This window comes from Equus caballus, chromosome 8 (assembly GCF_041296265.1).
Source record: "Equus caballus isolate H_3958 breed thoroughbred chromosome 8, TB-T2T, whole genome shotgun sequence".
Classification (NCBI taxonomy): Eukaryota; Metazoa; Chordata; class Mammalia; order Perissodactyla; family Equidae; genus Equus; species Equus caballus.
This window is the reverse complement of record NC_091691.1, coordinates 44,036,427-44,051,276: the sequence shown is the minus strand read 5'-3', so window position 1 is coordinate 44,051,276 and position 14,850 is coordinate 44,036,427. Positions and strand designations below refer to the sequence as shown.

Sequence of the window (14,850 nt, the reverse complement as noted above, 5' to 3'; positions counted from 1 at the left end):
TCAGCTGCTTAGGGATGAGGATGGGGGAGGCACTTGAACATCAGGGGATAGAACAGCATTGCAGCTGATTTCTCTCATTTCTGAAATGGAAGTGACGTTTATTCTCCACTTGTAACAGTCCTGTAAGCCAGTCCCAATTTATTTCAGGTTGAATCATATGGACTTGCTCATATTTAACCAGTTTGGCATATGAAGCTGTCAATTTCAATGGTCCAACCTAATACTTTAGAGATACTGATATCAACATGATGGAGGGTAACTTTCCAAATTTGAAATCTTGTTGAGTCTCTACATACTGTGGCCTTAACACATTTAAGGAAGCAGAAGTCCAGGAAGCAAATCTGCTGTATTACTGGGGTCTGAAGCACTTCTCTTAGGTTTCTCAGAAGACCAGTGATGTAAAAATCAAACCACAGTGAATGTGTAATATAGTAGAATTCATATATATTAAGAAGACAACCTCTGGGAAAATTACAGAAAAGTAACATTAATTAAAAATAAGATAGAGTTAATAAAGAAAGTTAAAAATAAAAAACTGGAATTAAAAAGTTAGTAGAAAATTAAATGTGAGTGATAATCAGCTCTGCTACTTTAAAAATAATGTTTTTACTGAGGAAAATGTTTTAAATTCTTAAAGATTAATAGCTCTTTACAGATTAAGGCTTAATTGTAATGAATAATTAAAGACCTAACAGATGACCTGCATTCTGCTAATAATAGACTACTAGCGAGTTTTGTAAGTTGTTGAATTATGTACAAGTGAGTGAAGACTGAGTTAAAGGTGCCTTCGTCACATGAGCATAAATGTGTGTATGAAGGATGACGCGCAATTTCTCAGTCAGTCAACACCGTGACACAAGCCCAAGGAGCCAGCGAGGTCTTAACTTTCAGTCTCCCAGTCTACAAATACTGACTTCCCTCTTCAGTGGATACAACAGCTCCTACTTTGGTGGGTGCATAGACGATTTTCCTGCTTGACTTTTCTCAGCATTCGCTCACCCTCCCTCATTGCTTCTTGATCTCAGTGGTGAGAGAGCAAGTTTCATGTTGGGCAGGCTTAGGAACTGTGGATTTCAATGCAGGGCTGTTCCTATTCGTAATGAAATAGATCTCATTTCTAATAGAATTTTTCGGATAGCTTAAGGAATTATCTGTTAGTATAAAAGCTTCATTTCCTCATTTGCAATCAGGAGAGAGAATCCGTGCTGTTATTCTCTCAGATCATGTAGCATGAGTGTGGTCAAGCTGGAGCAGAAGGATTTGCAGTTTTAATATGACAGCTTTGTATAGGCAAACTTGTAAAATGGTGAATACATATTAAAAGATTCTTTTTTTGAGGAAGATTAGCCCTAAGCTAACATCTGCCACCAATCCTCTTTTTGCTGAGGAAAGCTGGCCCTAAACTAACATCCCTGCCCATCTTTCTCTACTTTATATGTGGGACTCCTGCCACAGCATGGCATGCCAAGCGGTGCCATGTCCGCACCCGGGATCTGAACCAGCGAACCCAAGGCCGCTGAAGCCGAATGTGCATACTTAACTGCTGTGCCACCAGGCCGGCCCTTAAAAGATATTTTTAAAGGAGGAAAAAGTTAGCGCTGTATTCTTTCTTTAAAGTTTATTTTATGCAAACTGTACAATCAGTCAGGATAAGTTTAGAGGACTCAGTTAAACTTTTAATACTGTTAGTAGTATTCAATTTGATAGATATTAAATAAATTAAAATTAAAGGCAGAATCATACCTTTTTATAATAATTAAAAAGGCAATGAATTTTTAGAATCACAGGCCGAAAAATCGAACTAAGATTTTAGTGATCACCTGGGTCAACTCGTATTGTACAGACAACCCCCAGGTTGTTTGGGAAAAGTGGGAAACTCAGACCAAAGGCTTTTGTCCTTTATGATAAAGAGATGCTTTCACCCAATTTTTCCTTAGATTGGCTTAAAAGTTTTAGTAAACTGAGTGGTAGTTATGATTTTCTGCTAATATAATTTGATTCTAAGTCTTTTTAAGCTCTTACCCTGTAAAAGTCTTGTTTTCCTTGAGGCTTTACTCTAAAAGTACATTCTTTTAACCAACTTAATAAAATTAACATATTATATAATATTTCTCTTTCTTTTTTTCCCAGCTTTATTGAGATGTAGTTGACATACCATTGGGTAAGTTTAATGGGTACACATGTTGATTTGATACAATTACATGTTGCAAAATGAGCCCATTGTCATTAACACTCCATCACGTCACATAATTACCATTTCTTTTCTATGGTGAGATCTTTCTATGTCTTGAAGTGTGAGAAATACATGACTGATGGATTCAGTTTGTGTTGACAAACTTCCTGGAACCAAGTCGGCTTTCATACATCTCTGGATAAAAATGTAATGTTAAAATATAGGGACTGTCCCTAAATGTGTAGCATATTTTCTTTCGTGTCACAAATGTGTGGAATCCATGTGGGATGCATGAAGAATACAGTGCAGGTGCTACATGATAAGAGTAAGTGTGCAAGCTTGTGTCTTGCCTTTCTGAACTGTAGTGGGAGAGACTTTCTGGTATCATCTTTCTTGCAGAAATAATTACTGTAACTTTCTGAAGGAAGCACATGGCGCAAGACCTCAGGGGCATGTGGAGGTCAAAGGTAAAGGAAAAGGGAAGAGAGCACCTTTGTCTTGACTGTCAGCTGTTCTGAAGCACCACCACTTGAGACATTTATAGCTTTAACCGGATGTAAAACACAGGAGTATATAATGAGGGAAAGAATTCTACACAAATAGACAGTGAATCAGTGACATAGCAGCCTTTTTCCTGTCTCTCTCTTCTTTGATGGTTTTACTTCCTTAGGAAAAATCTGCGATTGTTTAATTTTTTTCTGCTCCATTGTACTTTGCAGCTTTTTATTTTGTTATTTTTTTTAATATAAAATAATCAGAATTTTGAGAGGGCATCCTTTCAAAAGCAGTTGATTGCTTCAGAGTACATAAGGAAAATATTAAAAGTAGAAACCAACCCAAAATTTCCAGAATCACTGAATAGACACAATCATTTTGTCACTTGGTATTGAAGTGGCTTACTTTGAATAATGTGTATCTACTGCTCTGGCAACTGTTAAAATAAACAAAGCTCCTTGAGGCTATAAAGAGCATTTAGAATGTACTTAGTTGAAATTTCTAAACATCTCGGGCACTGTCTCCCCGGCGATTAACAGCGAGATGTTGCTTGGCCTTGCTAAAGGGTAGGAAGGAAGTAGGAGGCCACATCTTGCTAAAAATTCAGCTCTAAAAGCACTTACCTTTAATAATATAATCTAAAATTATTACCTTCAACTAACATGGAAGGGTAAATTAAAGTGTGCATAAACCTCTCCATGATCGCCTTGTAGTAATAGGGAAATTTTTATACATGTATTGCAACTTAAGTATTCTTATAAATGTTATGTGGCCATCCTAACAATTTCATACTTGCAAAAGACTTTCTCCCTTTCTGTATTGATAAACTCTAAGCTGTCAAGGTCAAATCTTATCATTTTTCCTGCTTGGAGAGTTTTTCCAAAACTTCGTGCCAACTTTCATCTTTAGAAAATGAAATGCGTTAATGAAAAGAGTCCAATTGTTACAATTCAAATGGCAGTATTAATGTGTACAGACCTCTTCTCTTGATGACTTGTTATCTCAGAGTTTGTAATTGTGAGCTCTCTGGGCCTGGCAGGATCTTTTGTTTGGGAAATTCCTGTCAACTGTTGTCATCCTTTTGGGGAAATTACCATATAATTTTAGATGACTAAAACCAGGTAGGAATAGTGGAAACTACCGTGCATTCTTAGCTGAAGGAAAGAATCTTTTTCCTTTGAATACCTTGATCTGTATTTTGGAAACTGCTCTGTCAACAGCAAAGTTCTTGAGGCAGAGGACAGACAGCAGTCCAGGTTACTGATGGTCCGTGAGAGATGTGGGGTGTCAGGGGAACATGGTGCAGCCAGAGTGTGGCAACTCATAATGGAGAGTAGTGAGTGTGCTCTGAGTGTCTCCAGGTCCTGAGCACAGGCAATGCCACTCTTGACAAAGGAGCATTTGCAGTGTGCCTTCTGGGCTTTTCTAGCTTGAATGTGCCTTATTGATAAGTTCAAAGGCAGATTCTGCCCTAGATGGGGATAAATCACTTAGATATGGCTTTCAAAGTCCCCATAAGGTGGGTGATTCCTGGGTAGCAGCTTCACACATGTAAAGGAAAAGCAGAGAATTCAGCAATCTGGCTACTGTCATCAGTCAAGTGGGATAATTTCAGACAAAAATAAATGAAGTTGGATTTTTAGAGGTTGCTTGATGTTGTTTAAAGTTTGGGTATTACTCATGTGTTGCTGCATACAAATTACCCAAACATTTAGCAGCTTAAAGCAACAAACACTATCTCAGAGTTTCTGGGAGTCAGGAATCCAGGTGGCTCAGCGGGTGCCTCTGGCTCAGGCCCGCTCACAAGGCTGCAGTTGAGGAGTCATTCAGGGGATGCAGTCTTAGGAGGACCTGCTTCTGAGCTAACTCGTGTGGCTGTTGGCTGGTGAGGGCTGGCTGCTGGCTGCAGACCTCAGTTCCTTGCCACGTGGGTCTCTCCATGGGACAATTCACAGCCTGGCAGCTGGCTTCCTTCAGAGTGAGAGCGAGACAGGAGGCAGAGGGGCCCCCATGATGGAAGCCATCCGGTGGTATCCTGATACTTTTACTCTCTCTGTTCACTGGAAGAGAGTCACCACGTCCAGGCCACACTCAAGAGCAGTGGATTACACACGAGCGTGACAACCAGGAGGCAGCCTTTACTAGGGACCATTTAGAGGCTGCCTACCAACCCGGATTGTCCTTATCCTCCTCTTAAGCTCTTTGGACTTTACTATAAATAATGGTAACTCAAGGTTGTGATGTGGGAAACCGAGACCAGGCCCCTCTCTCCCTCCTCCAGAGTTCATCTTCGGGAATTTCCTCAGTGTATGCATTTCCGCTGTGCATTGTACAAAACCTTACAGAACAAGGTGATAAAAATGAAGCAGCCGAACATGTGCAGAGTGTTTCGCCACCCTGTGGAAGGAAGGCTCTGGTCCGCTAGCCCTTGGCAGTTAACTGGGGGGCAGGCAGACAGGTTAGGATGTGGAGCAGCGCTCAGGCCTCGGAGCTTCCTGGCAGCGGCACAGACTCAGGAACTGGAGTCCCAGCTCAAACCGCAGCAGAGCTACTTAGCTGTGCTTCCTGCTCGTGCCTGCTTTTTCATGGGTAGAAAGAAAATAATGACAGTATCTGTAGAAGGGGCTAGTAATAGTATGAGTTAATATGTGTGATGTGCATAGTCAGGGCCTGACACATAGTAAGCATACCAGTGTAAGCTATTACTGATGTAAATTAACAGTGGATAAGTACACTGTGGAGGCTCAGTAAAGTGATACAGTCATACAAATGAGCTCTGTTTTTCTCTTTACCCAGAAATATACAGAATTAGATAATTTTACTGCACAATACACATTAACGTTAAAAAAAAAAAAAAAAAAAAACCTAAGGCTGAAAACAAAGAAACATTCCAGGTTACTAAATGTTTATCTTGGACAGTGTCAATTGTGATGTTTCTGTGCTACCAGAAATGCTGTACACCTCTGAGACCCTGATTTCCTTTTCAGATGCCCTCACGTCTTGTTTGTTCCATTTCATTTGTTCACTCACGGTTCATTCCTTTTGTGAGCATGAACACCTCCTGTGCACTGGCCACTGGAGACAACAGAGATGGTCACAGACGCGTAAACAGATGCATGTGACATGAATGAGAAGTGCTCTGGAGGAGGCACCAGGAGTGAGTGCACCTCCATCTGTGGGAGGTCGTGGTCATGGACAGCTTCCCAGAGGAGGAAACGTGTAAACTGTGTGGGAATATGTCTGATGTAGAAAGTACAGGAGGGTGTTCTAGCCGGGGGAATGGTGCTTGTGAGGCTAGAGGCAGGAAGCAGAGAGCATGTGGAAGGTGCTGGCTGTTTAGTTGGGCGGCAGTGGCACAGAAGGCAGGGTGCATATTGGGAAATGGAGCTGCAAGCAAAGGCAGGAGCCAGGCCTGCAACCTTGATCCAGCTGTCGGTGACAGACCTCTCACAGTGAAATCCAAGTCCTCTGATCTCTTGCAAGGCCCCCATGATCCGGCCCCCTCCTGGACTCTGCTGGTGTGCTGGGCTCCCCGTGGGGTGGCCTGGGGCAGGTCAGACAGGCCCGGCCTGCTTCTGCTTCTGCTTCTGCTTTCGCGCCTCAGCATGAGCCACTGACCCGCTGGGACGCTCTTCCACGGGATGCCTGGGTCAGCTCGCTCACCTCCTGGCTCACATCTCCCCTTCTCTTTGAGGTCTACCTTCAGTGCTCTGCATGAATGCTGCAGCTGGCCTTCCCTGTCGCAGGGGCCCCTTTCCTGCTGACTTCTTGTTTATACAGCACTTACCTTCCAACATACCTTGTATTTGAGCTTCTACTACAGTTTGTTGTTCCTCGTACACCTCCCCACCAAAATGTATGCTCCCAGAGTCAAGAAGGGCTCTTTGTCAGTCCCAGCACATAGTACATGCTCAATAAATATTTATCGAATGGATGAATAAACAAATGCCTTTGGATTGTTTTTAAGGAACTTCAGTTCTGGATGAGAAATAAGAAGCAGAAGGAAAAATGTACTACAAAGACAATTTAAGCCTCTGTTCTTGTTCTTTGATATTGCCTCGTTCATATGTTTTCCTGCTGATCCAATTGATAGTGTGAAAGTTTCTTCCTGCTTTGGATCTTTCATAAAGGAGATTGGGAATGTTGGTGGTGTTGTAAAAAGCTACAATTATGTGTACAACCCTTTGGGATAAAGAAAGACTTTTTGTCAATTCCTTCCTCCCTACCACACCATCCTTACTTGCCCCATCTTACCTCTTTCACTGCTGGTTTCTGGAGTAAGCCACCGAAGCTGGGCACCCTGCGCTTGCATGTGCCATATGCCTGTTGTTCAAATTCTATCTAGGGATTAGCGCTTCTTGATCTGGTCTCCCTGTCTGGGTACCCTGTCTCTTATTCCTGATTGCGTCCCACACTGGACCATGCCCAGGTCCCAGACCCTCCACACTGTGCGACCAGGAGCAGCCAGGCTTTGCCCATGCCACGTCTTCCCTGCTCAGCCCTCTCCGTGGGCTCTGGACCCCTCGGAACCCCCTGGACTCTTGCTTCCTGCTCCTGGTTATGATAGCGCCTCCCTTCTGTTTCCATCCCTTGACTTCCATCCTTCCTCTGGGCTGAACCCTTGCCTTGAGGCCCTTGAGGACATCCTTACTGACAATGACAGACAAGTGCCGCTCTCTGTTATAGTGAACTTCTCTCATGAAAACTTTTCCTCTTGTGAAACTGCGCTTCCCTGCTTTTTCTCATGTGAGTACCTAAATTTTCAGCTGCCTTTTTCTTTCGTGCCTGCCAGCTTTTCCTCCCCACCCTACCCCCCCGCCTCATATGTGGGCAACAGCCAAGGCAGATGCTTCCATCTTTCTGCTTCTCTTTATTGCTCCTGCCTTTGGAGAGTTCATCCCTTGTTGTCCTCTCAGCTAACTCCTCTGCTCAGGACTCGTCTCCATTCCCTCTAGAGTCACGGAGCACAGGCACTGTCCTCACTCTCTACTCACTGTTTTCTCAGACCTGAGGCCCATGATTTGGTTCCATGAATGTGTCTAAACTTACCACTTTCTTCTTAAGTGTCTTTATTCCATCTACTTCTGTTTAAAGTTACCGTCATTAACGCGCCATCTCCAGTCCTCATTTATACCCCAACTACTCGGACATTTAAGCTTCACTTCCCGCCGGTCCAGCTCATGCACGAGCACCAGGTTCATCTTTCTGAGGTGTTTTCTCCTGATCAGAATTGTCAGTGACTAGTTATTTTTTAACATGTTGACTCCATATTCCCTGCCCTCCATTTTCTCTCCTACTAACTAACTTTTATTCTAGCCTTTCTCCATCCTGTGACATCCATCAAATTGATCTCCTCACCCAGCAAACTCATACTTACTCCCTCTCATCTTTGGTCTTTCTTTATTCATCCAGTGAATTTATTTTTAATAGCTGTATGTGCTCATTTTCTTTCTACGTGGAGTACTGCACACTTTCGCCTCCCTGTCTAAGAATGAGGATGCTTATGATAATTGCTATGTTTTTGAGGGCTTCCTGTGTATAAGGACTCTGAGCCAAGTGTTTTAAGCATATTATTACAGTTATTCCTCAAGTTAAGTCTATGAGGTAGAGCCAATTATTATACCCATTTCAGAGGAGGAGATGGGAACCTGGAGAGGTAAGGCATCTCTGGGTTCTGTGCTACCCATAAGATGCCTGATACAGAGGAAGGAACGTGGCCTTGGGAGCTGGCAGAATGAGTTCCACTCTGACTGGGTCAGATCCTAGCTGGGGGAATTCAGGAAGTGATTGAGTCTCTCTGAGCCTGAGTGTCCTTACTTATAAAATAAAGATTAAACGAGATGATTAGTGGAAAGCCCTGTCATAGAGCATTTAGCAAATATTTTTCTTCTCTTGACTTTCTCTTCAGTCTCATTTCTCCCACTGACTGCCTTACCTGACTATCTCAAACCTCTCCAGTCCCATTGCCCTTTGTATTTCTGTAGTAATTTTCATCTGCTCAGCTTAATTTAGGGCTAAATTATGGCCTGCCTTCATTCAGATATATTGGTGTTGCCTTCCTGGTTGGATTTTAAGAGGAGGAACCATGTGTTTTAACTCTCTGTTTCTCATCATGCTCAATATAGTGATGAACACAGAATAAGTGTTCAGTTTTTACTTTGTAAATTGCCATGTCTACTTAGGCAGTGATACCATTTGATCCAGCAATCCCTGATGCTGTCACCCACGCAGCCGTGTGCACCCTCCCAGTCAGCCTGCCATTATTAATGATTGTCCCTCTCTTCTCTCTTCCCAACCACAGCGTGTGCATTCCGATACAATGGGCTCTCCTTTGTCTACCTCATCTACCTCTTGCTCATCCCTCTGTTCTCAGAACCAACAAAAGCGACGATGCAAGGTAAGAGACGTTTACACTTCTGTACCAAGTCTGAATGCGTTTCGTTGGGCTCCCTGGATTTGTCTTTATCTGATAGGAGAGATGCTGTCTGTGCAGTATGCTGGTTGGTGGGGAGCGAGTGTCAAACATTGGAACAGCTGCATCAGGCAGAGCAGTGTGCAACCTGTTGGTGACTCGTGTTCTTGTCAGTTACACAGCTGTTCTCTTCATACAAGTTCCCGGTGGGTCATTCTCAGTGGGCTTGCCATGTCTCTGGAATGTTTTGGCTAGTTAAGATGAATCAGTGTGATTGCCAATGAAATAAGGCAGACGGTTGACAACATTGACAGCTGATCTGCATGTTGGATTTCTGGGGAGAACTTGGTGACAAGTGGTAACAATACAGAGCAGTGTCTTACATTTATTAGCCACATAGCAGGAGAACTAAGTCGGAAGCCGGGTCCCAGTCACGGCTTGTTCAAACATCAGTTGAGAAACCTTACATATGCCTTAATCAGGTCCTGAAAGAGAGGAGTCTGAGTGAGGGTGGTTGCTGCAGGGCATTACTGCAGAACTTGAGATCTTTTTCCCGTTGCTCTACAAGAAGCTGGGGGCCTAGAGAGGAATGGTGACTCCATTTTCTGAGGCTCTAATTAGGAAGCATGGTCTGGTTTGTTAATTTATCTACTTGACGTTCTCCTACAAGTATAAAAATTAAACCACACTGAGATAATTTAATAAATTCTTTTTCAAAACAGTACCATTACAAGAAATAAGCACCGTGCCAAATGTGTCAGGTGAGCGTGATGGCTGTATGTTTACACGAAGGGGGCAGGGAGCTGTGTTTGACGCAACCCAAGGAGAGATACGGGAAAGGCCGTTGGTGCATGCTGCCGACTCACGGTGGTGACTCTTCAGGAAAAGAAGTAAAGATCCAGTGTATACAGAGCAGCAAATAATGACTCTACCTTTCCCGTTCTCGGCCTCGACTACTAAATTCGTAGTGCGGTTATGATCATTCATCCTAAGGGTTGTGACTGCAGATGCCATGTTGGTTTTCCTCCCTCAGGAAGAATCCACATATAGCTCTTCTAAGTCTCTTAGATCTTTAACGTAACGTTAAGAAGGGTTAGAGAAATGTGAATTTATGCAAATCCTCATCAAACCAACAATAGGCCTTTTATGGGACCCCACCCACCCTATCCTCATTCCTAGAGTTCAACATGAACAAAACCATTTAAACAGAATAGCTTCTGGCCTCAGAACCAAGATCATAACATACAGGCAGCCCGTATTTCATAGCTCGGAGCTCATGTTTCACAGAAAGACCATTTCATGCACATTCAGAATAAAGTGCTTTGAAAGTGAGTACTTGTGTATATTCAATTAACTTATCTATTGCTTTTATATCAAAGTATCCTCTTATTGCTTTATCTGGAAATTAGGTAACTGGGATTTCCTTTTTCATACTCATGTGACAATGGCTGGCTTTGCCTTCTTCCGAGACTAACCAGCCCGGCTCTCTCTCAGGTTGCCTCAGTCCTGTATGGGTGGCACGTGCAGCTCTGTCAGAAGGGCATGCTAATGGGCCCATCATTTCGGCCCAGGTGCACCAGGGACCGACACCGTCAGGAAGCTCACTGGGGAAGCATAAAATCAAAAGCAAAGAACGTCTCCTCTCCATGTAAAGGAATATCCTGAATTAACAAAATGTGCAAGGTGAGAATGTGGGAAGCGCACAGATGCCTGCTGGTGCTGCTGCTGACGGGAGAGGACGGAAGGGGCCCACGGACGTCTTTCCGGTTACTCTCTGGAAGCAGCCTTGTGATTATGTGTCTTCCTCTTTCCTGCGTTTCAGTGCCAACAAGCGGGACTGACATTCAGCATAACTCATTTATTTGTTTATGGAAATGCAGAGGGACTCTAGGAAACAACGACCCACGTATTTTTTCTGAACGTGTAGGATTCACAGTCTAGGTGTTTCTAAAGTCTGCATTTTGAGATATCCTGTGTTACGCATTTCTGGCGGTGTGTGGTCCCGAGACGTGCCCCCCATGTTGGGTAGATGCACACGGGTCTGGAGGAGTGACTGCACGGGGCCGTTCAGGGACACTCAGGCTCAGACACACTTAGACTTTCAAATTTGTCTTCACACACGTTTCTCAGAAGTCAATGAGAAAGTACACTGGCAAACTGAAGGAAACTCAGCGCCCTCTGCACCTCCTGCTCACAGGCAGTCTCCCGAAACAGCACGTGAATCCGAATGGCCTCGGCACCAGTGAGGCCTCTGTGTGTGCTGCCGAGACCAGGTTATGGTGTGGACTCCCCCTGAACCGGGAGTGTGGTGCACACATCTGAGAGCTGCTCCACGACCCTCTGCCCTCCATTTGGTCTGTTGGATTTTCTTTTCTCGGTTGATTCTGTTTCCTAGGAGTGTACCTGTAGAGGGGCCCGGTACGTGGAGAATTTCGTGTCGTCACTTACAGGATGGTTCTGTGGTGTGGTTCTGGGATAGCGCTCAGTGTAAAATCCCACTGTCTCCACCGTACTTGTAGGACAAGGATAGCCACTTATTTTGGTCACAGTGCCATCAGCAGGACACAGAACATCTGGGTGTCATTGAGGCTTTCCCCCTGCCTGTGATAAACAAAACTGTGCTGTGAGGCCAGGAACGACTGTGTTGTAGAGGAAGGAAGATGGGCAGCAGTTAGTGATATGCTGAAACGTCATCAAGTTAAAAAGAAAGAGAATTAGAGGGAGGGCAATTGCTTGGGGGCTCAATGCACTTCACTTAGGTGTGGGGTCATCTGATGGCAGGAGTTGGAGGAGCTCTGGGAGTTATCTAGCATATTCCAGCAACCAGTGGTGGAGTCCCTTCTACAACGTCCATGTGGTCTCTTCTTAAGTACTAATGGTGCCGGGGAGCTCCCCATCTCTCCAGGAAGTCCTAGGCAGTTCTTTCCCAAATAGACTTGAAGTCCACCTCCCTGCAAACCCAAACCATTGTTTCCAACCCAGAGCGCTGACGGAAGATGAACAGAGACGAGAGGATTGCTTTACAATAATATCGTGGAGGGATTCATCAAAGATAGGGGACTTGACTAAATGACTTTGTAAGTCTTTTATAAGTCTAGGATTTTAGAATTCTCATTTTTTCTATTAAAGAACTTCAAATGTAGTAGGATTGTATCAATCAGGATCCAACCAGAAATCAAGAGCCACTCCAGGTGTTTTAAAAGGAGGAGATACAGTAGAGGGGATTGGTTACTAGAGGTGATGGAAGAGTTATGTTGAGGTGACCTCAATACCACCAAAGGAAGAAGGCTGGGGAGGAGCGGGAGGTGTCATGAGCAAAACTCAGAAACAAGGGCCATCTGTGAGTTTCTGGAACCACGGGAGGAAGTCAGGGAATGGATCTGTGCAGACAGGCATTGACTGGCACTCTTAACTGCTAGTTATGTCCACCAGTGACACAGTTTCACGTTCATTGTCCATAAACTACCCATTGCTTTTCAAATGTCAGTGGGGAGGAGGTGGTCATCTTTCCCTTCACGCTGTTTTTCACCAGATAGAACATCCCTACTTACTCAATGGTGTGATTTTTCAACGGTTGCATCCAGACAGACTTCCTCTGGAGGCACTTCAGTCTGTCAGAACGTCTTCTACAATGCTGTATGCAGGATGCTGAGGTGTAAATTTGGAATCTGCTTCCACGACTGAGGCTCCATTCCCCAGCTGTCAGGGGGCTTTGTCTGTGACAGCTTACAGCTGTATCCCCCCCCGACAGGAGCTCCCACACACAAACACACACACACACACACACACACTCTCTCTCTCTCTGGAGGAAGCTGGTACCCAGTGATTATTCAGCATGGGGTGCAGAGGCCTCCAGTCTGGAAAGTCTCTGCAGGGCCATGCAAACTCCAGAGCACCCATCGGCTGAGGCTCCCATTGTGAGCACGTCACAATTTTCTCTCTCCCTCCGAGGAGTTCTGCTGCCCTCACTCCCTGACAGGCGTTGCTGCTCAGAGCACTACCCACAGAACCTCCTGCTGGGCGTATCCACCTCAGCATCTGCTTCTAGGGAACCAGACCTGGAATGGTCCCTGAAAAACAGCTGGGACCACTGCCTCAGACGTCTGATCAGTTGGGAGAACATGTGTTTGTGGAAGGCTAGGAGCTCAGGAGGCGGAGGAGTTGAGCACGGGAGATGAGACTGCCATCCAGAAACAGAGTTCACACTCCTGTGTGAGGGTATGAATACCCTGCCCAGGGCCACTGCCAAGGCCAGTGTGGCTGCGAGTCCTAGCCTGCAACTAACTTGACCCGGATGTCACTTCTTTTGGCCAGGTTTCCTCTTTTACAAATGGGGACTCATCTTCTGCACAGTTCCTAGACCGAGTGGAAGTCACAGGAGCAGCTATGAGTTTTAAACACGACATAAGATTATTGCACAAGCAGTAGCTGTTATTGGTTGTAGAATTAACATAGTTTGAATTGGCATGTGTGTCCCTCCACGGTTCCCTCTGCCTGGAGTGCTCTCCCCAGATTTCGAATGCGTGGCCTTTCCTCAGAATTCAGATTTCTCTCAAATGGCACCTCTGTAGAGGCGACCTCCCCAACTAAAGCTGTCCTACCCCATTCCCACCTTATTTTTCATACTATGAACCAGTTTTGTTTTTCTCCATATTGATAGCTACCCGAAATTATGTGTGTAGCTAATGTGTAGCAAGACTCTGAGGTCCCAGCCGTGCAGCTCTCCTGTTTCTTCCGTGTGACATTCCTGCAATCTGCTTTGGGGGGCGGATCCTCCCCGCCCCTGGGTGAGATTCTGAGCAGGCCACAGAGCTCATCTGCTAACTCTTAGGTGGTAAATTGTCTTCTGTCACTCACGTGCCCCAGGCAGTCTTTGTTCAGTAATTATGTCCCCAGGCCAGTGTAAAATTAAAGCCATAAAACATTATATAAAATGTTATTGAAAACTCTGCCAGTGTGTGCCCACTGCCTGCAGAAGCCTGGAGAGGGAACAGGGGTCCTGGAGGCTCCTCTCTGGACCGCAGCTTGGGCCTCTGGCCCTCCCCACCGTGGCTGCCCCCCCCCCCCCCCCGAGCTGGGCTGAATCTCCCTGGCGTGTGCTCACCAGAAGGTCCCAGACAGGTGGGGCGCTCTCCCCACAGGTTCGGACTCCCTTGGGTCTCCTGGGTCTTGACCACTTTTTCCTTTCCCATTGTCCTTTGGGGACAAAGTGACTTTGAGTTGGCTCCAAGAGGGTCAATTCTCTGTGTCTCTCTCTTTCCTGTGTCTGTCTGCCTCTCTGTCTCTGTCTCTGTTTCTCTCTCTCTCACACACACACACTGGCGTGTGCACTCAGGGCATGGACCATAGGCACCTTTTACCTCCCATTTCTCAGTCTGCAATGACTTCTTCAGTGGGACCCTCACCTCAGCTGTTAGAGCCGCTTCGGCCAACCTCTCCTGTTCCTCCTTCAGTTTCCCAGGCCAGAGTCATATTTCAGTCTGGTATGTCCCCCAAGCTCACAGCGTGGTCTCATTGAAGCCTCTCTCACTAGGCTTGGATTCTCTCTACAATATCCAACTCTCTCAGCTTCTCCAACGTTCTCTTTCATATCCTCCATAGGGCAAGAAACCATGGGTTGAAAACAAACATCCTTTGCCACAGTGCTCACTGGAGAGTGAAGGAGTGTTTGGCACTAAGGTTTGGTCCCTCAGTCTCTTAGAGTCTCACCTCAAACTGACCCAGAGCCCCCTTTTTTTGCTGAGGAAGATTAGCCTTGAGCTAACATCTG

At 45.2% G+C, this 14,850-nt stretch overlaps 1 protein-coding gene across 12 annotated transcripts in view; it reads left to right on the top strand.

The window, feature by feature from the left end:
- PIEZO2 (piezo type mechanosensitive ion channel component 2) overlaps window positions 1–14,850 on the top strand; it is a 418,970-nt gene that overhangs the window by 64,144 nt on the left and 339,976 nt on the right. For all 12 annotated transcript variants that reach the window (XR_011420922.1, XR_011420921.1, XM_070220589.1 and 9 more), the window contains exon 2: window positions 8,970–9,065. Coding sequence is in view for 10 of the 12 variants with exons in the window: in XM_070220589.1 (XP_070076690.1) it covers window positions 8,970–9,065 (96 nt within the window). In the remaining 2 variants the exon portion in view is untranslated. The remainder of the gene's footprint in view (window positions 1–8,969; window positions 9,066–14,850) is intronic.